The sequence below is a fragment of the Pyxicephalus adspersus genome, chromosome 1 (genome assembly GCF_032062135.1).
Source record: "Pyxicephalus adspersus chromosome 1, UCB_Pads_2.0, whole genome shotgun sequence".
NCBI classification, from domain to species: Eukaryota; Metazoa; Chordata; class Amphibia; order Anura; family Pyxicephalidae; genus Pyxicephalus; species Pyxicephalus adspersus.
This window is the reverse complement of record NC_092858.1, coordinates 59,556,771-59,580,188: the sequence shown is the minus strand read 5'-3', so window position 1 is coordinate 59,580,188 and position 23,418 is coordinate 59,556,771. Positions and strand designations below refer to the sequence as shown.

The 23,418-nt window shown below is 38.9% G+C and overlaps 1 protein-coding gene across 1 annotated transcript in view; it reads left to right on the top strand.

The window, feature by feature from the left end:
* Positions 1-23,418, top strand: part of UGGT2 (UDP-glucose glycoprotein glucosyltransferase 2) — a 149,773-nt gene that overhangs the window by 40,443 nt on the left and 85,912 nt on the right. The window contains exons 14-16 of the mRNA XM_072400833.1: positions 18,657-18,742; positions 20,364-20,499; positions 21,598-21,729. Coding sequence (XP_072256934.1) covers positions 18,657-18,742; positions 20,364-20,499; positions 21,598-21,729 — 354 coding nt within the window. The remainder of the gene's footprint in view (positions 1-18,656; positions 18,743-20,363; positions 20,500-21,597; positions 21,730-23,418) is intronic.

The following is a 23,418-nucleotide window of genomic DNA, read 5'->3' as shown; positions in this document are numbered from 1 at the left end:
CAAAAGTCCTTTGGTTGGGCCGCAAACCAGCTCTCAGCAGCATCTTTGACGTCAGAAATGTCCTCAAAACGTTGCCCCTTCAGGTGTTTCTTCGAATTCGGTACTAATAGTCCGAAGGGGCCAGGTCAAGTGAGTAGGGGGGATAGTGGACCAATTGGAAACCCAAGGTGTTCAATTTAGCAGCTATAACGTTGTATGCAGGTGCATTGTCCCGCAAAAAAAGGATCCCTTTGATCAACTTTCCATGGCGTTTCCTCTTAATTGCCTCCTTCAGCTGTTCCACGAGGTTAGCAAAATACTGTCCGGTGATACTAGAGCCCTGAAGTACACCAACAGAATACCGTCTTTGTCCCAGAAAACAGACGCCATGACTTTTTTGGCCGATTTCTGGGTTTGGAACTTCTTGGAACACTCCTTTGACTGTTCCTTGGTTTCAAGATCATAGTGTGGAGCCAAGTTTTATCCTCCGTCACTAACCTAGCCAAAAAGTCCTGTGCAGCTTCAAAATGGGCCAAAACGGCTTTGGATGCTTCAACTCGTTCCTTCTTCTGATCACTGTTCAAACATTTCGGCACCCACTTGCCCATGTCCAAGATAGTGGTGATAACAAACCGAACACACTCCTGTGAGATGTCAAGTATCTGGGCTATCTTTTTTGCAGATAGTCTACGGTCCTCAATAATCAGCTCATGGACAGCATCGCAGGTTGCCGGGTCAGTTGAGGTTTGGGGGCACCCACTGCGGGGCTCATCTTCAATGTTGAAATGCCCAGTCTTGAAACGAGATATCCAGGTTTTGAATGTGCTGCAGGAAGGACACTTCTCTCCCAGTGTTTGTGACATCCCAGTTTGAGTGTCCTTTGCTGACTTTCCCTGGAGAAACAAAAACTTCATGACGTCCTGTAACTCCAAGGACGTGAAACTTGCTTGTGCCTCTGCCATCATAGCTTCTCGCTAAAAGAAGAAAGAAAAAAAAAACAGTTTTAAGAATCGCAAAGACCTGATATTTGCAAAGTTACATACTAAGATATTAGGCTGTCATATGCCCCCACACCCACTTTACTATTTCATCTGAAAGGGGGCAAAGCCAGGAACCTCTCAGCACCCCCTCGTATAGGTTTAACCCAACATCCAATAATGCCTCCCTTCAACCTTTTATAGTGAACTCTCAGAGCTGTCTCTATATACAAGCATACAGTATCTAAACTATCTAACTTTGCTATTCATTATTTATTATATCATTTACTGGCAAGTTACAAACTGTTGCCTATAGAGCTTAATGTAGCAGTGATCTTTATGATCTTTGTGTCTCCTTTGTTTAAGGGTCTCAGAAATGCCTTGTTTAGATAATAGGACCCAAGACTGTAGGACAGTATACTTTGTAAATATTCAACAAAACTTGCAAATGAAAAGCAACTATTTAAAACATTCAACTGACCACTAAAAGGCCTCTAAAAGAATTATCAGCCTCTTTGGCTAGCTGAAGCATGCCAAATTTTATTTGCGTTCTGTTTACCAGTAGGCATTGCTAGTGGTTTCACTTTTTTATTCTGTTTCATGCTTCCCTTATGAATTTGAAAATTCTGGATAACATTGTTTAATTGTATATCATAAATTAATCTACCTAAAGCTTTTCTTTGATAAAGGATATGTGGGCCACAACTATTAAGCATTGTCAGTGAACATTGTAGTGGTGGGAAAACATGATTTAACTTCACCAGTTTCTTTCATCTTGCTGAGGTTAATTATATTCATACTTGCTTAATACAACTGCGCAGCGCGAGGTCTGTATTATCTATATTTTATTTACCAAGGGAATGAATAAAGACCGTTTGTTTTTCTGTGAGCTAACTAAAGATGACATACTTCCAACCTTTTACTTCTGCTCAATTTACTAAGGTTTTTAATATTTACTGTATGTACCAATATTTATATGTTGCATCTACGCCTTATACTTAATTTTTGTGTATTTATTTATAGTTTATTTCTCTTCATTTTCTCATTAATATTCTTCTTTTGCTTTTAATTTGATCTATATTGTATGTGTAGTTTCTCTAATTTTGTGTTAAAAAGAGACTGCTTCTAGGTTCTTCTAGAAAAATTTTCTAATCTGGTAGATTACTATCGTATATTCACATATCACGTCTATGCGTTGTATCTATTTTACCACCTGGATCAATTTTATGAGACCAAAGAAGGAAAATTCCTATAGAAGAGGACCCAAACTTCATGGAAAATGTAAATTATGCCATGTGGAATGGCGATAACTGTGTAGAACCTGGTCTAATTCCACTGGCTCAAGGGTATATTCCATATCATGTGTGCTACGGCATTATCCCAAGTCCTCCGCCTCTGGTAAATCCCTTGATTAAAGCATTTGCATTGAGGATATGATTATTTTCATAATTATCTAGGTGGGTCAGTATGGATCCATTGCAACATTATTGCTCTGCGTGTAGCCAAAAGACATAATGATATCCAATTCTTGTACCTTTCTTTAGGTTGCCATCTTGTATATCCCAGTTCCCGAACACACATAGTAGTGGTTCTAGTGCCAACTGTACCTTTGTCACTCTTTTTTAATATAGAAAAGAACATCTGTCCACAGTTGCTGGATCTGAATACAGTCCCATTGACTGAGCGTGACCTTATCATGGTCACATCTTAAACATCTATTGTTGCTGGTCTAATTAGTAGGTTGAGTATCACTTGTGGGACGGAATATCTTATAAGCTCTATGGAGTATCGTAAATTGAGTCTCCCTCCAAATTTCATTGGGAATGGTTTTTCGAATCATGAGATATCCCTGAATAATTTTAGCATGGAGGTCTGGATTGTTAAAATCTTTTTCCCATCCTTCAGAGGGTGATTTAGAATAAAACATTTGTGTTCTAGGATATATAGATAATATAGATGGCGGTATCAAGGCTATAAGATTGTCAAATCTGTCATGGTCTGCTACTCTGAGTGGGTTGGACATTTGTGCATTGCAAAATTTCAAGAGCTCTAAATAATAAAGTGGATGTGCAGCACATGATGGTAGAGCATATTGTTGTGTCATTGCTCACCATGTGATTGGTCTTGTGAGACCAGAGGAGAAGAAATCGCCTTCTGTCTTTAAGCCTTTTTCGGCCCAGACCTGATAGCACTTGTAATCTAGTCCTTGATGAAACTATGGGTTGCCTGTTATTAGTAGGTATTTAGACAAGAGCATGACCGTTCCAATTTGCGTCTTATAAGTATGTCATGTTTTAGGTTCTGAGGTAGTTGTGAGATTTTACTATGTAGTAATGCAGATAAGTGTCAAGGGTGTACCAGTGCCTGCTCTAGTTGTGTGTTGGAATATTATGAAGTCTCTTTTATCCAGTCCATTACATGTCTAAGATTGCAGGCTAAGTTATATAGTCTGATACAAACACCCCCTTCTAATACAGGAAGGTAAAGTTTAGTTAGCGATATCCTGCGTCTTTTCCCCAGCCATAAAAATCTTGTGAATGATTTATTTGAAGCTTGAATATCAGCATGTTTCAACAAGATCGGCATGGTTTGTAATGGATACAGGAGATGAGGAATGGAGACCATTTTAATTAGGTGGCAGCGATACTCAGTGATACTGGTAGTTTCTCCCATAGTTGTAGTTTCTTATTTATCTTGTGAAACATAGGCAAATAATTCATTTTGTATAAGGACCTTGGTGATTTGCCAATACGAATGCCCAGATAAGTGAGATGGTCCCTGACTAGAAAATCAAGAAAAACAAAGGTACAAGTCCAAAACCATGCAGTCCAATAAAGTATTCCAGCAGATAAAGTGGGGAGAAAAATAGTATATATTATCAAAAATATATATCAAAAGGTTTTATTACAAAATGCTGGTGGACAGTATAACAAGCATTTGCTCCAGAATGGGTAGGAGAGCCATTTGTGGCCACCCTAGATAATAAGCATCCCTTAATTGGGGAGTGAGTTAGGCACCCGTGAGGCGTACTCCCTTCTACATTGCTTATAGGTAATCAGGCGCAGCTAGACCCCCTAAATACACGAGGGTATGCAAACTAAAATGGTACTCAACCGGAATGATAAAACTAGTAAAGAGAAAAGAAAGAGGCCCATGAGGAAAATAAATGGGGGGGGGGGGGGGGGGGGGATAGCTAAGATTGGGCAGGTCAACACAGAGCACAATGATAATATATGCATAGACTTGGTTATGTCTCTAACAGTAAAGCCTTAAAGCTTTAGACTCGTTTGATCCCAGCCCATTGGCATATAATAATCAATCCAGGGTGACCACACTTTATAGAAGTGCGGCATGGAGTCCCTAAGTATGTTGCTATGATCAGTTTAGCTGCCGTAAATGGGTGAGTTAATAAACGGAATTGGGTCGCAGTGCAAACCACGGGTTTTAAGTTAGGTAGGGCCTCTGCAGGGCGTTTGGGGAAGGACCTTCCCACAACCGTGTATGCTATTTGGTATACATGGGACAAGTATCTTTGCAGTTTGGGACATTCCCACCAAATATGATATATAAGGTGCCTGGAGAATCACAGCCTATAAAACACTTGTGGTTCTTATCAGGTTTTATTTTTACTAGTCTTACCGGGACCATGTACCAACACATCATCAGCTTATAGTTTACTTCAACTATTGATATTACAGTAGGCAGTGGTGTCCCTCATCTGGTCCCACTCCTCTTGCTCCAAAGACACCGCAAAGTCCCCCTCCCAATGGGACATGTAAGGTAGAGGCGCTGAGGTACGCTTGTGTACTAGTGTATCATACTAAACTGAAACCAATCCTTTAGCTTGGGGATTGCTAGCACAAAATCGTTCGAAAGATGGCGCTATCACTGATGGCATTTGTTTCAATCTAGTACGTATATTGTGGGAGATTTGCATCAGTCTAAACGATTCAGAGGCCAGGACCTGGAATATTTGGTGCTGACGTTAAAGCTGGCACGCAATCCTAAGAATTGTGATACTTTATGTAAATCATGCTCTATCCACCATGAAATCTCTGTGGGTGTTCATATCCCGGTGGAAACAAAGGATTTCCCACTATGGATGACAATGGGGGTGTAATTGTTGGCCAAGCCTCCCAAGCGCCTGGCTGAGTCCCAAATCTGAATCGAGTGTCTCAGTAGTGGGTTGGAAATTGCAAGACATACCCAGAGGGGAATCCACAATAGATTCCTAATTGAAACCGGAGTTGCCAAGCCCACCTCAATAGTAACCCAATGAGGGGGATCTGTTGAAACATGGTAAGCAGTGAGGAGCGCAAGTTGAGCTGCAATGTGTAGTAAGATGGGAGGTGTGGCACAGATAGGCCCCCCTGCTGCCGTGGTTGGTGTATATTCTGCCAAGTACAACGGGGTCTACGTGAACTCCAAATGAAGAAAAACATACTTTTTTTTTAGGACTTTAAGAGTTGTAGCAGGAATTTTTATAGGCAGAACCCTCATGTGTTTAAGCAATTTTGGCAACCAGGTCATCTTCATTGACGCTATGCATCTAAGCCAGGAAATCTGGTATCTCTCTCACGATTCATGGACATGGATTCGTAGGAAGCCGTTATAAACAGCCCTAGGTAGCAGAGGCAGCGCTCTTCCCAAATAAATAGGAAAGGCGCACGTAACGTAAAAACCATAGCAGGCGTTAAAGTGATTATTAATGCCTTACATTTGTGCAGGTTGAGTTGCAGGCCGGAAAGTTTTTGAAACTTGGAGCAAGTCCATCAGATTAGGCAGGGAAACCAGGGGGTTGGAAAGACAACAGGAGCACGTCATCAGCGAAAAGACTGAGTTTATGTGATGTGTCCCCTATATTAATGCCTGAGATATCCGGGTGGTCTCCTATTGCTCGAGCCAAGGGTTCCATTGCCAGCGCAAAAAGTAGCGGCAACAGCGGGCAACCTTGTCTGGTTCCCCTGCCTATTGGGAAATATATTGTATATACGCCCTAGGAGAGCTATACAGTGCTGCTACCCAGCTTCAAAAGTGCGGGCCAAAGCCCCATTTCTTTAGAAGATGAGTGAGGTATGGCCACTGTACTTAATCGAAGGCCTTTTTTTAATGTCAACACGAAGGAGAAATGCAGGTACCCCCTTGGTGGGGACGTGGTGTGCTAGATGGAGAATTCAGCAAATGTTTCCAGCCTGCCATTTAGGGATAAAACCTGTCTGATCCGTGTCCTTTGAGACGGTAGGGGGAGAAGCTGTGGTCAGGCTGAAGCGACCTCCTTGCCAGCATTGTGTGCTGCCTATTACTATACAAATAAAATTTATTTTTAAACCACCACAATGACTTTTCCTCTAAGGATACCATATGTAAGTTCAACTGAGTGCGTATTGACTCCAGTTGTCTGCGTAATTCCTTTGTGGGTGCAACCGAGAATTGACTACGCAAGTCAGTGTAATCGCGCTCTGTGCTATTTGTGCCAATCGTTGTTTCTTAATCTTTGAAGCCATCTGAATGTAGCGGCCTCTGATGACTGCCCGGAGAGCTTCGCTCGAGACCTCGGGTGTGGTTTAGCACAAAATAGAGAGGGCAGTTTGTATTTTCTTGCAAACTATTGAGTCAGGAGAGAATTGTTCAGCGACCACCAAAAGGAATTCAGTTCGGGGAACAGTAAGGAGAGTTGCCATGACTACATCATGGTCAGACCAATAAATAGCCATAATCTCACATTGAGTTGTTAGTGGAAGAATTGTGGTAGATAAAAAAAAATGTGATCAATATGTAACAATTGTCGATGTGGGTGACAGTGGTGGGTGTAATCCAATTTGGACGGGTGAATTTCCCTCCATAGGTCAGCCAACATTTCAGAGCAAAAGGTAGCCAAAAGTTTGCAGGAGGCCACCTTAATTTGTATAGAGGGGTCTGAGACATGTTTGTTTTTTTATCCAACCACGGCATCAGGGTAGCATTTGTGTCACCACACATTATCAAGCCTAACTGCCTGTATTTTTCAATTATTTGAAAAAGTTGTATAAAGAAACCTTTTTGACTGTTATTTGGAATATAATAGGTGACTGAGGTTGCTTTGGCATTAGGATCGCCCACTACGTTAAGGAAGCATCCCTCAGGGTCTGCTATTTATCTCAAGTAAAAGATAGACTTAGGAAACCTATGAGGACACCTCTTTGCTTTGTGGAAGCAGTAGCTTTATACACTACTGGCTAAATGCCATGAAAGTACCTGGGGGAGGAGGAGGAGGAGAAATATGTCTCCTTGTAGATGCAGTGGCCCTGATTTATTAAAGGTCTCCAAGGCTGTAGAGAATACACTTTCAAAAGTGAACCTGGGTGATCCAGAAAACTTGGAATGGATTTTAAAAAATAATTTGCTATTTGCCAGCAAACGTTTTAAATCCTGGACCAGATCCATCCCAGGTTTGCTGAATCACCCAGCTTCACTGATGAAAGTGTATTCTCTCCAGCCTTGGAGAGCATTAATAAATCAGGGCCAGTATATCTACCTTCTTGGAAGCGAAATGCTTGGGATCATTTCATGGGGGAGTTCATACCCATGAAATGATATAAGCATAAATGTGTGCATTACACTGCAAGCAAAAGTCGATTTTTAACATTAATCTCAAATGGGTATGAAAACATAGATTTCCACAAAAATCTGAGTTGTATTTCATTACTTGATACATTAGTTATACCAGCTTAGTTTTATTGCAATAAAAACTACTTTATTTGGGGGGGGAAAGGACCGATACCGCAATCATTGTGCCAGGGTAGGAACGCATCATCTGGATATAGTCACGGGTGTGAGGTAGCATGAGGGTTTGAGTGACCCGCAGGATGGGGATGGGCAGCAGGAAGGGTAAGAGGAAAGGAGAGACAGAGGAGGAGAGACAGAAAAAACAAGAGAAAGACGCTCTAGTGGCCCTAGTAAAAACATAACTAAAAAGAGCAAACAATAGGTGTGCGTACAGGAAATCAGCAGTATTGTAAACATAATACTTTGAAACAACACCAGGGTGAATCATGAACAACCTGAAACACCCAAATAGGTCTCCAGGTGTTAGCCCCCTAAATATTAGGGGCGGGGCAACATCTAGAGAGAGGTAGAGTGCACAGTGACTACCACGCGGGGAAGTAAGGCATCTTTAAAAATAGTAGAAAAAAACATCTGGCGATGTTTAAAGAATGACTAACAGTTAGAGCAGATACTAAGCCAGAGATTCAAAACATGAGGCATTAGAACAATGAGGCTGTCCGCCAACTTACAACCCAATGTGGGCAAACTCACCTTCACGAACCTCCAATGGTTGACTGAGGAACGGAGAGTCTCGGGGACGAGCAGAAAACAACATCAACTGTGGATCAAAACCAAACAAGTAGGATCCTGGTGGGGTCAAGAAAAAGAAAAAAATTGTAGGAAATGTTTCCTAATTGAGCTTGAAGTAATAGGCTTCAGGTCACTCTGTCCTGTTGGCTGGACTGTCCTGTAGCGTTAATGGATGTCCCAACCTGGCGCTCTTGACGAATGCATTGTTGTTGTTGCCGCCATGGTGTGCGTGGAGGTGAGTTCGCCTTCTCAGGAGAGGTAGGTAGGGGCCTTGAGGTTCTGACACGGTAGTGATCACTTGGTTTTTCCCAGTAAGGGGAAAGATTAACTTGAAAGGGTAACCCCATCTGTACATGATCCTCTGGTCTTGAAGAATACGTAGGTACGGTTTAAGCTCTCTGCGACGCTGGATAGTGGTCGGAGCCTAGTTGGCAAAGATTTGGTAAGCATGTCCTTGAAACAACAGGGGCTCTTTAGTACGGGCTACTTGCAGTAGTTTCTTTGAACCGGTAATAATGGAACTTCACTACAATGTCCCTTGGAGGACCATCTGGTCTAGGTTTAGCCAAAGTACAGAGAATATGCTCAAATTCTAGCCTTTCGATTGGAATTTCCGGACACAACTCCTGAGCTGTGACCGTAGAAGTCAAGTCCACTATAGACTCAAGGAGCCCCCTGACCCGCATTTGAGCGGTGAGATCTATTCTCCAGATCTTCTGATTTATATTGTAGTACCTGTATCTCTTGCTTCAGGTGATCCAGATCTTCTTCATGGCTTTCAAGCACTGTAGTAACATCATCCATGTGGTGTTCAAGTTGTACAGTATGGTGGCCTATGGCTCCCAACTCTTTAGAGAAGTGATCTGTGATTTTCTTAGAAGTGACTTCCAGAGTACAACGCCTTTAACTTTTCCAACATGCCCTCTGGTTTAGTAATAGGCTGTTGTGAAGATAGGGAAGGAGAACTGTCCACGGAGATGTTTGGCTCACCTACTTCATCTGTGGTTGAAGCCACATGGTCTGTGGAGAGACTGACAGGCGCCATCTTGCCTGCTGCTGGTGATAAGGCTACTTTAGCAGTCAGCCTGGATTGCTGTTTGTTCCCGAAAGTCATTAGTTGTGTCACCGCTGTGTGTTCAGGGAAGCAGGAGAGGGCTAGAGAGCCGCGATCCGCCGACAGGTAAGCTAGTGTTTGCCTTAGATTTCCTCTCACAGTATGGAGCCGGCTCAGGGAATTTCCATCCGCCAACCCCACGCATGCGCACTTGCATTGTGCATTTTTATCTTGTGTAGGGAGTCTTCTGTCTCCATGTATCTTAGCAGAGGATTAATAGCTAGGTTGAACAAAAGCGGTGATAGAGGGCAGCCTTGTTTCGTGTCCCGCCCTAGTGGTATAGAACTTGACAAAAAAATGGGTGTTCATTCTGGTCCAGGGGTCTGAGTACATATCAGCTAAAAAATTGTAATAGGACCCTTGTAGACCTATTTTTTCCAGTACCTTTAACAACCAGGGATAATGCACATTATCAAATGCCTTCTCTGCATCGATACTTATTGTCAGGTCTAAATTAGGGTGACATTTGGCATATTCTAATACCGTAAGCACTCTACGGATATTTGTTACCGTAGATCTGCCCTTGACGAACCCTACCTGCATAGGGGTTATTATATGGGGTAAGTAATTTGACCTATCTGCCAATATTTTAGAAAGCAGTTTGGCATCCAGATTTATTATTGAGATTGGTCGATACATGAAGGCTGTCTAAGATCTTTGCCCGGTTTTGGAAAAACTTTAATACATCATTCCCTCTGAAATCTTCCTTGAAAAGTTTATAATATTCGGCCGTCAGCCCGTCAAGGCCAGTGGTCTTACCATTTACTAAGGAGAATATGGCACCTTTTAATTCCTGTTCAGAAATATCAGTGCTAAATAATTCTCTTTGTTCATCCGTTAAAGTTGGCATCTGCACGTTTTCGAAACACTTTGCATCCTTATTAGGTTCTAATACTTTCTTCTCCTAGAGTTTTTTTTTGTAGAATCGTTCCAGGATTGTATTGATATCTTTGGGTTCTGTCACCAAATCCCCCAAGCTATTATACAAAGCTGGATGGATGTTTGGTTACATGAGGGGCAGGTAAACTTGGCCAAAAGTTTCCCTTAGTTTGCCTTATTGGAAAACGTTGTAAATCCGCAGGTCAAAATATTTTTTCCTGAACATTTCTTGCTTTTCTGCCCATTTGTCAAAATTATCCTTAGCTGTCAGCCAGGATTGCTTGTGGCTTGGGGTCAGACTGTCTGGGAAACTACTATGTACTTGACGTAAGTTTTGCAGGGCTTCAATATAAGCCATATGGGTCTGTTTTTTATGGAACGCAACATACGATATGAGACGTCCTCTCATATACGCTTTTCCTTCTTCCCAGAACAAAATCAGGTTGTCTGTGTACCGAGTTGGTGGCCATATGAGTGTACCATGCAGATTTTAATTCTGCTTGAAAAGTTGGATCATTGCCCAGGTATAAAGGAAATCTTCACAACCATGAATCTTCTTTGGGCTGCACTTCTCTTAGAGAGAATGCTATGGGTGCATGATCCGAGAGTGCTATAGTCAAAATTTTTGGGTACTCAACTAAGAGACTTGGAGCAGAATAATTAATCCATTTTGGATTGGGAGGTATGTACATGCGAATAAAAGTGTAATTTTTCTCAATCGGGAAATGGTACCACCAACAGTCCTGTAGATGGGTAGATTGTGCAAAAGCAGACAATAGGGTACCCGATTAGGAAGGGGTTGCCCATGCACCGTGGGATTTCCCTGTAGTTCCATCCTCGGTAACGTGCATAACTGTATTTAAATCTCCCCCTACAATTTTATTAGCTATAGGTTCTCTGAACACATTAGTGGGGGAATTCGGAATAATCCGCAGAATAATCTGCAAAAACTAATAAGTCCTTCCAATGGTAATTTCCTATAGGATCTGTAAGATTGCAGTATGGCAGACCTGTCTGCATAATCACAATAGTGTGTGATGATAGGCCTAGGATTGTTGCTTTCTTTTCTCTGCTGGCCCAAGCGATATGCCCTTTCTACTTGGTACGGCTTATTCATCCCCCAATTGTGCTGGTATAGTAGTGGAGCATAGTTCCAGGAGTTGCCCTTGGGAAAACTATTCTGGGACCCCTCTAATGCGCAGATTGTTCTACGATTGTTATTTTTAAATTCAATAATTTGGTCAGACAGACTGTCAATGCGTTTACCCATTGCTACAAATAGTGCCCTGTACTTGTAAGAGATCATTTTCCATTGAAGTAATCCTATCTTCAGCACTTTGTATGCGCTGGGATTGCTCTCCTATATCTAGCCTGAGTGATATTCCCTTGCCTATGGCTGTGTCTATTCCCTCCTGTAGTGTTTGTCTTAAAAGCGCTGCTACTGCATTCCGCAATCAGTGTGTGTTCTGGAGCAAGTGGACTTACATGGTCAGGAGCTGCGGGCCAAGCCTTCTGATTCTGCAAGGGAGAGGCTTTGGCCATCTTGGAATGCATGGCGTGGCCTTTCTTCTGCTTTGGCAAGTGGGGACGGTCTGTCGGCGTCTTCTCTAAAAATGTTTCCATCCGGGAGGTCAGCGCCATGAGCCGATGCTGTGCCCGTGATTTAGCGACGTGGAGCGGGCTGATAGCCGGGTTACAATTGAGTGAGTGGGAGCCTTCGCACTATGCTTCTACCCCATGTTTTATAAATAGTGCACCATGTGTCTACCATGCATTTACCCTGACTTATATAGAGGAATAGAGGAATAAAAGTAAAGTACAAACTGATCTCACACTGCCTCTAACTTATCTTAAAACCATGTGCACACTAGCACTTTTATAAATGGCTGCTACCAATCGGTCTGGTAGTATTTAGGACCTTTCTTACTGATGAGTTGTCCCTGGAAGGATGCAGGTATAAACAAATATATATGGCTCCAACTAGAGAGAATAGTCTTTCCTTGATAAAGCTCTATGTGCTAGACCCCAAAATATGCACAGAGTTCCCCCTAAGAGATAGCTGTCTTCTGAAATGATATTATTATGTTGTATGACAATGCCCAGCACAGGCAGAGCCTGTAAACACTGTGCCCCTACCATGCATCATCTTGGCTACAATACTTTTATGTGCATATGTTACAATATAATAAATACACACAAACGTATAATATGTAGAAAATGTAAAACCAAATAGGGGTTTTCTCCAATCACTCCAAAATATCAGAATACCAACCACTTTCTTGTTTAAGTTTTACAATTAATTTCCTTTATAGATGCTAATCTATTTGCCAGTGAAGTACCAGTAACCTGACATGTACCATTTATTATAAAACCACTTTAAGCTATTGGCAGCCCTTTAACAAGAGAAAACCTGTAAACCTCTCATTACACAACTAGAGTCAATTTTCTCTTACACATTTTTTGTAGCAGATAAGACTTCATGTGTTTTCTGTTGACTGTTAATTTTTCTTTTTTTATACTCTAAATTTTAAATATAAAATGGAAGCATCTGTTGTGAACAAAGTCATTGAATTGCTAATGAGATAACCAGAAAATAAATACAATTAGTTGCTGTGTTTAGGAAGGAAATATGACAAAGATTAATGATGTACAATAGACGTGCATTAAAAAAAATCTTACCATCTGCTTTAATCATAGCAACAGTTTTGCATTAAGCTCAAGAATATTTTGTTTTTGAAAAACAAATGAAAAAGTGGAAAAAGGCAAAGTGACCTTCTTTTTTTGTAAAAAAAATAAAGTAAATACAAATTGACCAAAATAGGCCAAAGATAACTAAAATTATAAAATAGCATATTCAATTAGAATTATATTTGCTGTTTGATCATGTATTATGTACAGTAGCTCTTTTTTTGCATGCCACACTGAAAAATTTTGCTGATTGGTATAATTTCCTACTTCATGCCTTAAAATCTATGTAACAGTACATATTTTTTCCTCTAAAATTAGCCAGGTATGTACTAAGTTCTATAACTTATCTTTAGGCAATCCTTTAAATATTTTGGGCTCGCTAAATATGAAATGTTCTTATTTTAATTTGACGTTTGACAAACATTCCCTGGTGGAAAATCAGATATTTGGTGAATGTCAGATTCATTGCTTTCGTAAACGGTCTCCTAGGATAAAAGGTATAGTTAGGGTGTACATTTAAAGACCATACGCTGGTAAGTATTTATATTTTACATGATATATTGGATTTGAGCAAACAAAAAAACTGTTAATGGACTGCAACAAGTGTAGAGTCTAACAAACATATGTTCCTACTCAAATAAAGTGACTATTGTCACGTACATTTAGTGCCTTTTAAGATTTTTTTAATCTATATATTATATATAGTGTGTTATTTTTAACACCTTTTTTTTACACTGAAAAAAAATGTTTCTGAATGATCTTTTGTGCATAGTAGATGACAATGTGTCCTCATGTAAAGTGTATAACATTCTCTTTATCAAACAAGATTTGTTTTACATACTTTACATGACGATACAGCACCATCTACTGGTGTGACCCGAGTATAAACAGATTCTTTTCCTAATAGCATTTTGAGGACAAAAAAGTATCTTGATTTATATTCTAATATATATGGTTTATTGTATTTTAAATCTGTGTGAAAACAAGCACTTTAGTTCCCTTACACTGTAAATATTCATTCTTTTAGAATGTTGGTTCTTCCAATGATGTGATTTCAGTCTGCCAACTTTTAAGTAGAGATTAGAAACTATATCCCAAAAGTTCATTCTAATCCTGCTGGGGGCTAGCACGGTAAAATAGTCCTAAGGGGCCATATGTTCCAAATGAGAAAGCTACTAAGCCCTTTGGGGATAAATCAAAATAGCAGTGGATTAGGGAATAACTGAAGCTTGAAGTAGTAAACAATGCTTAGTCGCCTATGAATTTCTTGGCACAAGAGTTAAAAAGCCATTGCAGAAATAAATGATGTGTCCTATAAATGTACAGGTTGGCATTTACACCATGCTTCAGTGCTGAGAGATCTCTCAACCATTCTAGTCCATAATCCAACAATCCATTGAAGCATGCACACCAGATAGGTGTGAGGACAGAAAGATGATAAAGACTATAAGTTCTTGTTCTCTTTTTTGCTATTCATTAATGTCTGTCATTTGATTTTAGCATGCAAATAAATGTCATCAATAACTGCTAATAGATTTTTTTTTTATTTGAATTTAGGCAAACATTTAAAAAGGGTCTATAATCCATATTTGTCTTCTACTTGTCTGTGGAATTGGTATAAAATTAGCTGAACTTTAGCTGTACATAATCCTGCTATAACGTAGGACCACAGTGTAAAGGCTTGTGTCAGTGACACAGTGACATCACTTTGAGAACTTTCTGAGATTTATAATTCGCTGTCATGCAGATTTGACCTGCAGTTGACTTATATATGAAAAGATGGTAATCTGACAAGAAAAATAGGTTTGTCTACAAAAACCTTGACGTGTACTTGATGAATATCCAAACCAAGAAAAAAAATGTAGTTCAGCTTAACAGTTCTTGGATGTGGTGGCTGCATTATTGATACTGCTAGTAACACATGTACTCAGGAGACTTGCTCACAGTACTATATCTGGTTTTGCAGATTTGTCATCCTAAGGCAAGAGTAAAATACCATAGGTATTCCCCATATAGCTTGTTAGTTATAGTTTGTGTTAGCTTTTTTTTTCATAGGCTCAGGGATCAGCAAGTGATGTATACATCTTAGACAAATTTTCATTCATCAAACACCATTAAAGCGTACCTAAACTCAACATTTTCACTTTACATAAAAGGGTAGACAGCCCTTATATGTAAAGAGAAAATGTTATTTATTTGATTTTATTTTAGTGCAAAAAATGGTGCAGCACCTCCCCTTTCAGTCTTGATCACCTCGGCTATGTCACGCATCCCAAGAGGCTCTGGGTGCTCCTTCTGCGCATGCCTGAGATCTCAGACATGCGCCGAAGGGGCATTTTTTCTAATAAGGGAAAGAGATGCAGATCTCATGCAAGCGCAGTGGGATCGGTGCTCTTTTTTTTTTTTTTTTCTTCCCCCATTTACAGGGGGCTGTGCAGTGCGAGATCGGGTGAAGACAGGGAGAAGAGTGAAGAGAAAATGGCAGTGCCCGGAGCACAAAGAGGAATTCCATCGCAGGAAGGACCAGCACCATCGAGGGACCTGCAGGATTAAAGGTCAATGTGATTTTATTTTTTTTTTTCAGTTTAGTTAGGCTTTAAAAAAAATGTATTTAACTACTGTTTAAATCAATATACAAATTATGCAGTGAGTACAATTTGTTAAAATATAGGATAGTCTTTGTTTCCAGTGCTGTTTTGTAAAAATGTGCTTCTTCAAAAATAAAATTTTATCTCAACATGACTCACATGCAGAATCTGAATACTTTTCAAACAGACATAAGAAAAAAGTTGAACATGTTATAACTTTCTCAATACCCGTATAAAAGGTATTTCAGTGTATAGTAATAGTCCAAAAATACGTCCTAATTGAGTTGTTCACTAGGTCAAATAATGGGTCCTATGCTATACCTGGCCTCAAAAGAGGATAGAGCCAGAGGCTCCCTGTAATGTCCCAGAATTGGCTATAGATTGCGCCAAAATTCCATTTGGAGTACAAAGAGCAAAACAGCAGTTGCAAGGATGAATATAAGTAAGTGGGGCGTTAAGGTATTTTGCCTAATATTCTAAGGCAAGACTTAAGAATACCTCACCCTTTTCTCTTCTCTGTAACTGAGCGGTGGTATAAGTAATCCACAGAGATGGCTGAGAACAAAGGAAGTTTTCATCTCTCAAGATTTCTTGCTTAGTCAACATGTAGTTTTTTTTTTTACACTTACGAATGGATATCGCTTAATAGATTTTTTTACCCAAAGGTATCATGTTTGTGTCTTGCATTGGTGCATATAAACTAAGCCATAGGATCCCATGGGGGTGGTACCACCGGTGGGCGCTGAAGAAATCTAAAGGAGCATTGTTCCCCTTCCCCTTAATATGTCTTGAACATGGTCCCATTGGACCCTGTTCAAGACATATTAAGGGGAAGTTGAGGACCAGCCACCACCCTGGTGGTGCCCAGCTCTTCCTCTTCAGTTTGATCATTGACCTGCCCAGCATTTGCATATGAGCGGCTCAATAGTGCGCTGTCATCGGTGGGGCCAGGATAAAAAAGTGTCCAATGAGATAATCTTACCCTCAGAATGCAAACTACCGGCTGTTTGGGCGTGTACAATAACGCCACAACGGCTGTGTATGCTCCGTCTGCAGTGTGAGCTCCCTGCAAGTGGGCGAGTTCTATAGACTTCGGTAATCAACTATGCTGCTCCCCCGCCCGCTATGAACTGTGAGATAGTTCTACCCCTCGTACACCAGCAGCAGCATGAGGGCTGTGTCTGTGTCCATGCTGCTGTCATTACCCCCAATGTATAAACCTTCATATCTCCCACACAGAGTGTTGTAAAAATGTGACATTTTCAGGGTACATGGGGGACCCTGGGAGCTGATACAAAACTTAAGCGTTAAACTTAAACAAAAGCGTTATTTACTAATTGTGATTAGCTATTTCAAGACCTCGGTCCCCAAATTGAGTTTGCATATTAAGACTCCTGGGGGCCACTTCCATGGCATTGAGCATTAGGATACCAACTCACCTAACTAACTCACCAAACTTTAGGCTGCGTTCAGGATACGTTCCCCTGCTTAGGGGAAGACGGTGGGGTGCCTGTTACACATAGCTTGACACTTGCCATCAAGGTTATTTCACTAATAGTATATTTATTTTTTTAATATATATTTTGAGTAATACACCAATATTGTTAATATCTTCTAATAAAATAACTTTAAATATCTGTCCATGTTTTTCAATATATAGTATAGTATAATATAGTTCACCCAAGGGGGACGCTATCTAATCACTCATTCAGCTGTCAGATGTAAGAACTTGCATTCAACAAATTATTGAGTGGGGATTAATTTCCTTTTGCAATCAAGTCTAGGTCCAGAATAAAACCTGTGACGAGGATCCAGTGACTTCTCAATGTACAAACCATGTTTGAATTTGAGCATTGGCGCCTGCAGTCACCCCAAGGTTCTTACACCTACTTATTAATGTATGTTTCATACACCATAGGAGTCAACTACTTATTTTCAAGGTATCCAAGCATCAGTTAGTAAGTAAAACTGAATAGTTAAAGGAAATCTACTAATACTTTAATAATTGCCTAGCAATGTGGTCACAAATTGTTTCTAAGCTGTATATCTATATACTGTATCTATATTTGTAGACATTTTTGGATTAGGGTCAGTGTTTATTGTTAAAGGATAAGTATTCAATTAAGGGTTAAATTTAGGGGCTAGGTACAGTGTTGGGGTTTGTTTTATGAAGCCTAAATGTAATTTGTTGGTTTTTGTTTTTTTGTTTTTTTACTTTTATTACCTGTAAAGTTAATGGGTTATTGTATTGAGTATAATTTCGATTAATAAATGTCTGGGAGGATGCTTTGTCTTGTACCATCATTTGTTTTCTTTTGCTATGAAGCAGATATATAACAATGCTTCAAGCCAAACATCTCTAATATATTCTGTTAATTTCTAAATACTTAATAAGGATAAAAATGCAGTATAAAAATGTTTGTTTTTGGGTTTAAATGCACTTTAAATGTTAAAGCTATATTTAATTTAATTCCTTTAAATATACATTACTTTTTGTGATGTAGGTTATTAAAGCATGTTTTTAAACAACTACCGTACCCAATTTTTTTTTGTCCAAGACAAGCACAACTGCTCATCTTGGGCTACATTTTTCCAGTGTGTTTTACATAGCTTTACACAATCAGCATTGTAATAAAGTTATAACACAGAATGATGTGCAGGCAGGTTACTTTCCTAGTATGTGAAAATCACATGACTGACTGAACCAAGTTACTAATTCAATGATGGCAAGTAAGTCTGTTTCTATTTAAAGGGTTTGAACTGTATATTTAGATATTTGTTTGAAGTATCTCTTAAATCTCAGTGCAGTGTATGCCATATGTTTCATTGTTAAGTTTGCAAATGTAATTAGTGTCCCTTCAAGTAACTTATCTATGCACAAATGGTTTAAGAATAAAGGAAGCTCATTTATAACTAATATGTATGCGTGCTATATGTATTTCTATTCAGTGTTTTTTTACATTTTATATTTAAATCATATACCCTCTAAATATGTAAATGCATTGTTGTCTTACATTAAGCAAGCATAATTCCATGGTGTGTTTTGAGAGGGAATTGCTAGTTATGAGTATTGACTAAACTGAGTATTTTTCATAGGTAATTTTGGTTGATCCTGCTCAAGATTATACAGCTGATTATGTGAAGCTTGCTGAATTATTCTACCGCCACAACGTGCCTCTCAGGTATTGTGCGTTAACTGACAAAATGAATCACTTTTCTTTGTACAAACTAGCAGGCAATATAATTGTGCTACACATATTAAAAAAAAAAATAGTAACAATTGAGATGTAATGAAGATGTGTATACATTACAATACCTTTTTGTATATTGTGTTGGAAAAAAAGAGCTGCTTATAGTTCTCAAGGTAGAGGGATTTTTTATAAGAACAGTAACACGGAGTTTAAAATCAAACCTTTATATTTTGTAAACTGTGGAGTATACAAGTAGTGTTAAAGATTTGATTGCAATTGTAAGTAGTCATAAGTAATCAGTTGAACTTTACAATAGTGTTTAGTTTAATTCAGCAATCTTTTATTAAGTCTGTGTAGTATTAAACCAAATTTGCAGACCAGGAGATAAAGGTTAAGCATTCTAAATTGGTAAAGGCTTTATTGCATCGCATAGAACAATCAGTCTAATCATAGAAACATAAAATACATTTTATATATATTATATTTTTTTTTTTTTGTACATGTATAATACAGTAAACATGCAGTGCCATGAGTTTATCAGTGGTCCGTTTGTTCCCTGATTGTCAAGCCACTGTCTGGGGTGGGTACTTAACCAGGTTGTATTTGTTGGCGTGGACTTTGCACAAAAATGATAGGTCTGCTTATTTATCACATGACCCTGCCAAAGTTCTGCAATAAATTAAAAACCGTTAAACAAAAAAAAATGTTAAATATACTTGGGTGATGTCTAGCTCCTTCCAGCAAGACTGCAGAAATTGTGAGTAGACCAAATCTCTCCCTCCTGCACTGTGCTTTAGCATCATCTCACAAGATCTAGGCTACTTCATGTTCCTGTGATCAGCATCTATTTGAGCAAATGTTTTTGAACAGAAATATTAAGCTCAGTTTTATTTAAAAAGCCATTTAGTTCTTTTAGCCCTTGGTGTTCAAGCTTTGTAACAGTTCTAAAATGGAAAGATGAGATTTTGGTTCTCTAAATACCAAACTAAAAAAAATACCTGCAAGTTGAGGCTTGTGAACATAGGTGTTTGAAATATTTTAAACGTATTTAAAAAGCAATTTAAAAAGATCTTGAGTCCAGTGAACTTTGAATTTATTGAATTATTTAGGGTTGCTTGGCCTAGCAGTGAGCATTTCTAGACAGCTTATTCAGTTACATACCATATAATGTATTATATTTCTTTATTTTGCTACTTTCAATGGTAACACACTGTATATGCATAGAAAAAGTACATATTTACAGTAGGTTTGACATGCTTTTGAGAATATTCTTTAACAGTGACCATATAAAATCACACTTAATTTACAAGTAACAACTGCTGATTAAACAAATGCTTGTCATATTTAGAGGTTAACATCACTGAATTCACACATTTGGGAAGACATGTTTGCCTGCATCAGTCTTTCTCAAATGTTGACTTCACACTACACTAAGCCTCGCATAACATATTTCTGCTTTCTTTGTTACACAATATCGTCGTATTTCTTTTTCAGTGATTAATTACCTTCAGGTAGAAAAAAGTTTTTATCCTAGAACCACACACAATTTAGTTTAGTTTTTTTTTCTGCCCTGTGCAAGTTGTATAAATACCTTTCTGTTTAAATTTTTCAGGATTGGATTTGTTTTTGTTGTGAATTCTGATGAAAGCTCTGAAGAAGATGATGATGTGGGAGCTGTTTTGTGGCGTGCTTATAACTACATGACTGAAGAATCAGACTCAACACATGCTTTTGCTTCCTTGATAAGTGTACGTGTTGATGGTATCCATAGCATTAAATTATAAATTTAGAATATTATTGTTATTTATACTGTGTTTATACAATGCCAACATATTATGCAATGCTGTACATTAAAAAGAATATAGTAATTTTCCTTATAGACACATATGCACTTCTATCCGTTTCACAGCAAATGCAGTCTTAAGTCCATAGGAGACAACCTCTTGTGCCACAGTTCACCAGGTTTATTGTATGCTCCCACCTCCTACTTCTTCTGCTGCATCCTCATAAATTCCATGCTTAGAACAATTTTCTGCATGTTGGTATTTGTGTGATGATATGCATTCATTAGGTACCCTTTACTGAAAAGAGTTTTACTGGAATGCTTTTATCAGAAGCCTACATTCAAGTTTCACCCTGCAGTCTGTGACACCGGTAAAAACAAATTATTGTGGTCTAAGCATTTTCCTAGTACATTTAAATGGGTAGGTAAATGGCATAGTAGTAAGAATGGTAATTTACAGTAAAGTTGGTTAGCAAACATTATTTAATAAGGAACATCAAGAGTTTTTGAAATTATAAAATGATGGATGATCTGTGACAGATATTAAATTGTGACATTTCTAAAATGAAGCAATAAATTACATTTACAACACACTCGCCATCAGGTGAGCAAATCAGGGCCACAGATTAACATGTGCATAGTGGTTCCATAGATTCTGCCATGGGCTGTCATTGGACTGAACTAGAAATGCAGAAACTTTGATATGTATATTGCCTGCTCTAATCAAGTCAAGCTTGTGTGTATCATACAGATTGCTAACATGAAATGAACCCTGTCCTCCACAGTTCTTGTCACAGATGACATTTGAGCAGTGGCTGTCAACACTGTCTTAACATGGTACAGAATGTTTGCCTAAATAGTAAGCAATGACCTGCCCTCTTATTTTGTTGTACAATCACGTTAAATTTTATAGTGCATTTTATAAACTTAGAAATGTTACATTGTTAAACTGTTTTTACAGTACCCATTTTACTGTATTTACCTTACCCATATATTAGGGTACTATATATTTTATTTTGTGATATCTTTCCATTTTAAAGATTTATTGCAATGCTTTTTGCAGATGTACAATAAACTAGATGTGGGAGAAGCACTTACTGTAGATATTGTCAAGTCTGTCCTGACATACGAATTTCCCCATGTTGAAGTGGGGAACGTTCTTGGCTCAGACTCGGAGTACAGCCGCAAGTTAAAGGTAAATGGGGACATGGATTCATGCCTGGAAGTAGTGTATTGGGAAAAGATTTGTTTATATTTGATCAGTTAAAATGTTTTAATATCTTAAATCTTTTAGTATTTGTAAACATTTTTCTCTATAGGACTCAAAAGTTCTGATCCTATACAATTTAAAGAAACATTATTTGCTGGGCTTAAGTGAGTAAAATCAGTAGTGTGTACGTTCCTGCATAGTACACTCAGCCTGGTAAAGTTGCACTATTCCAATATCTATCTCACTTTCAGGTTCAGAAGGTTGCAATGTAGTTGTAGGTCTGCAGGTCCAAACAAATAAAGTAATTTGGAATTCTAACATTTCTCTGGCTTTTACTTAAGTGGTGCTAGTTCTACCTCTGTGACTGAAATATTAAATCCAGTTGCTGTCAGACAATTTTCAGAAAGATGCCAACAATGGCAAACACACTTATTTCTTTCAAGTTGCCTAAACTGGACTGTCAATCTTGCACTATTTAGTACTAAGATTTTTGCCTGAATGAAGATTAAACAATATTACACTCAAAGATTTTTTTTTTTTTTGTCAAGCCCCTAACTTGCAGAAGCAGTCTGGCGCTCCCCTATAATCTGTGCAGAATCTTTATTTACAGGCAAGCTTGTTCCTGAACTAGTTCCCTGACTTGTATCCCCTGGCTTTGGCTGCTGATTGTTGTCTGGATCCAGATACATAGGTTGGTTTTTAACCTCTGTCTGACTCCTGATCCTTGGTTTACCTTTGGACCTTTTTCCAGCTACTGAGCCATGACTCGGCTCTCACTTTTCTCCTGGATTGATCACTCTGTGCTGGTCCTGCTTGTGCATGATTATGGGCTGCAACCTGGTATCTGTCAATTTTGTCCTATACAATCTTGACTCCTAAAGGCTCTGAAGAAAAACTGAAAGGTACTTAGACTATGTTCTTTATTCAATACAATACCAACAGGCCAGCACCAATTGAGATATAGGTGACTCTCCAATTACAAGGTTCCCATCTCAGCCATGACAGAAATTCCAGCCTCCCCCTCTGGGTATTAAACTTTCCTCCAGTCACTTGGCAATTTGTTAGTCTTATGGATGTAGTTTGAAATTTACATGAAAACTACCAGCAGATCCATACCTGTATAGATTATATTCAAGCCAGCCAGGCCCCACTGCTGATGGAGCATCTTCCTACTAATCCAGCTTATGTTCCATCCTCACACTGCTACCTGAAATCCACGTTCTCCCTAAAATGTAACTGCTAGAAATTTCAACATGCACAATAGCAAAAGAGCATCTTTGAGCGCCAAACTGTTGGTTCCAAAAACCTAACATTTAGGGCTAGTAATCGGTGCATACGAAAGTGGCACTGGTTCTCTTCTCTCCGTCTAGGTACTCACCTATCTGCTTGTTCTATAACTACTATGGAAACATATTGAAGTGAATGCCATTGTGACATTTGGAGCTAGTGACTTTATCAATGTTTTGTTTAGTCAGGCCCTACAACAATGCAATTCCAACCATCATTAAACTATTTCCCTTATTTAAGGATCTTCTTAAGTACATTGATTGAAAATTTATCCAAGGGGTTTATTTATCTGTTCACCTTCCCTGCAGGTACCTTAATCTTCTTTTTATTTTTTGAGATTAGAATAATGGATCACTTCACTTTTGCATAGATGATCAGGAGTTACCG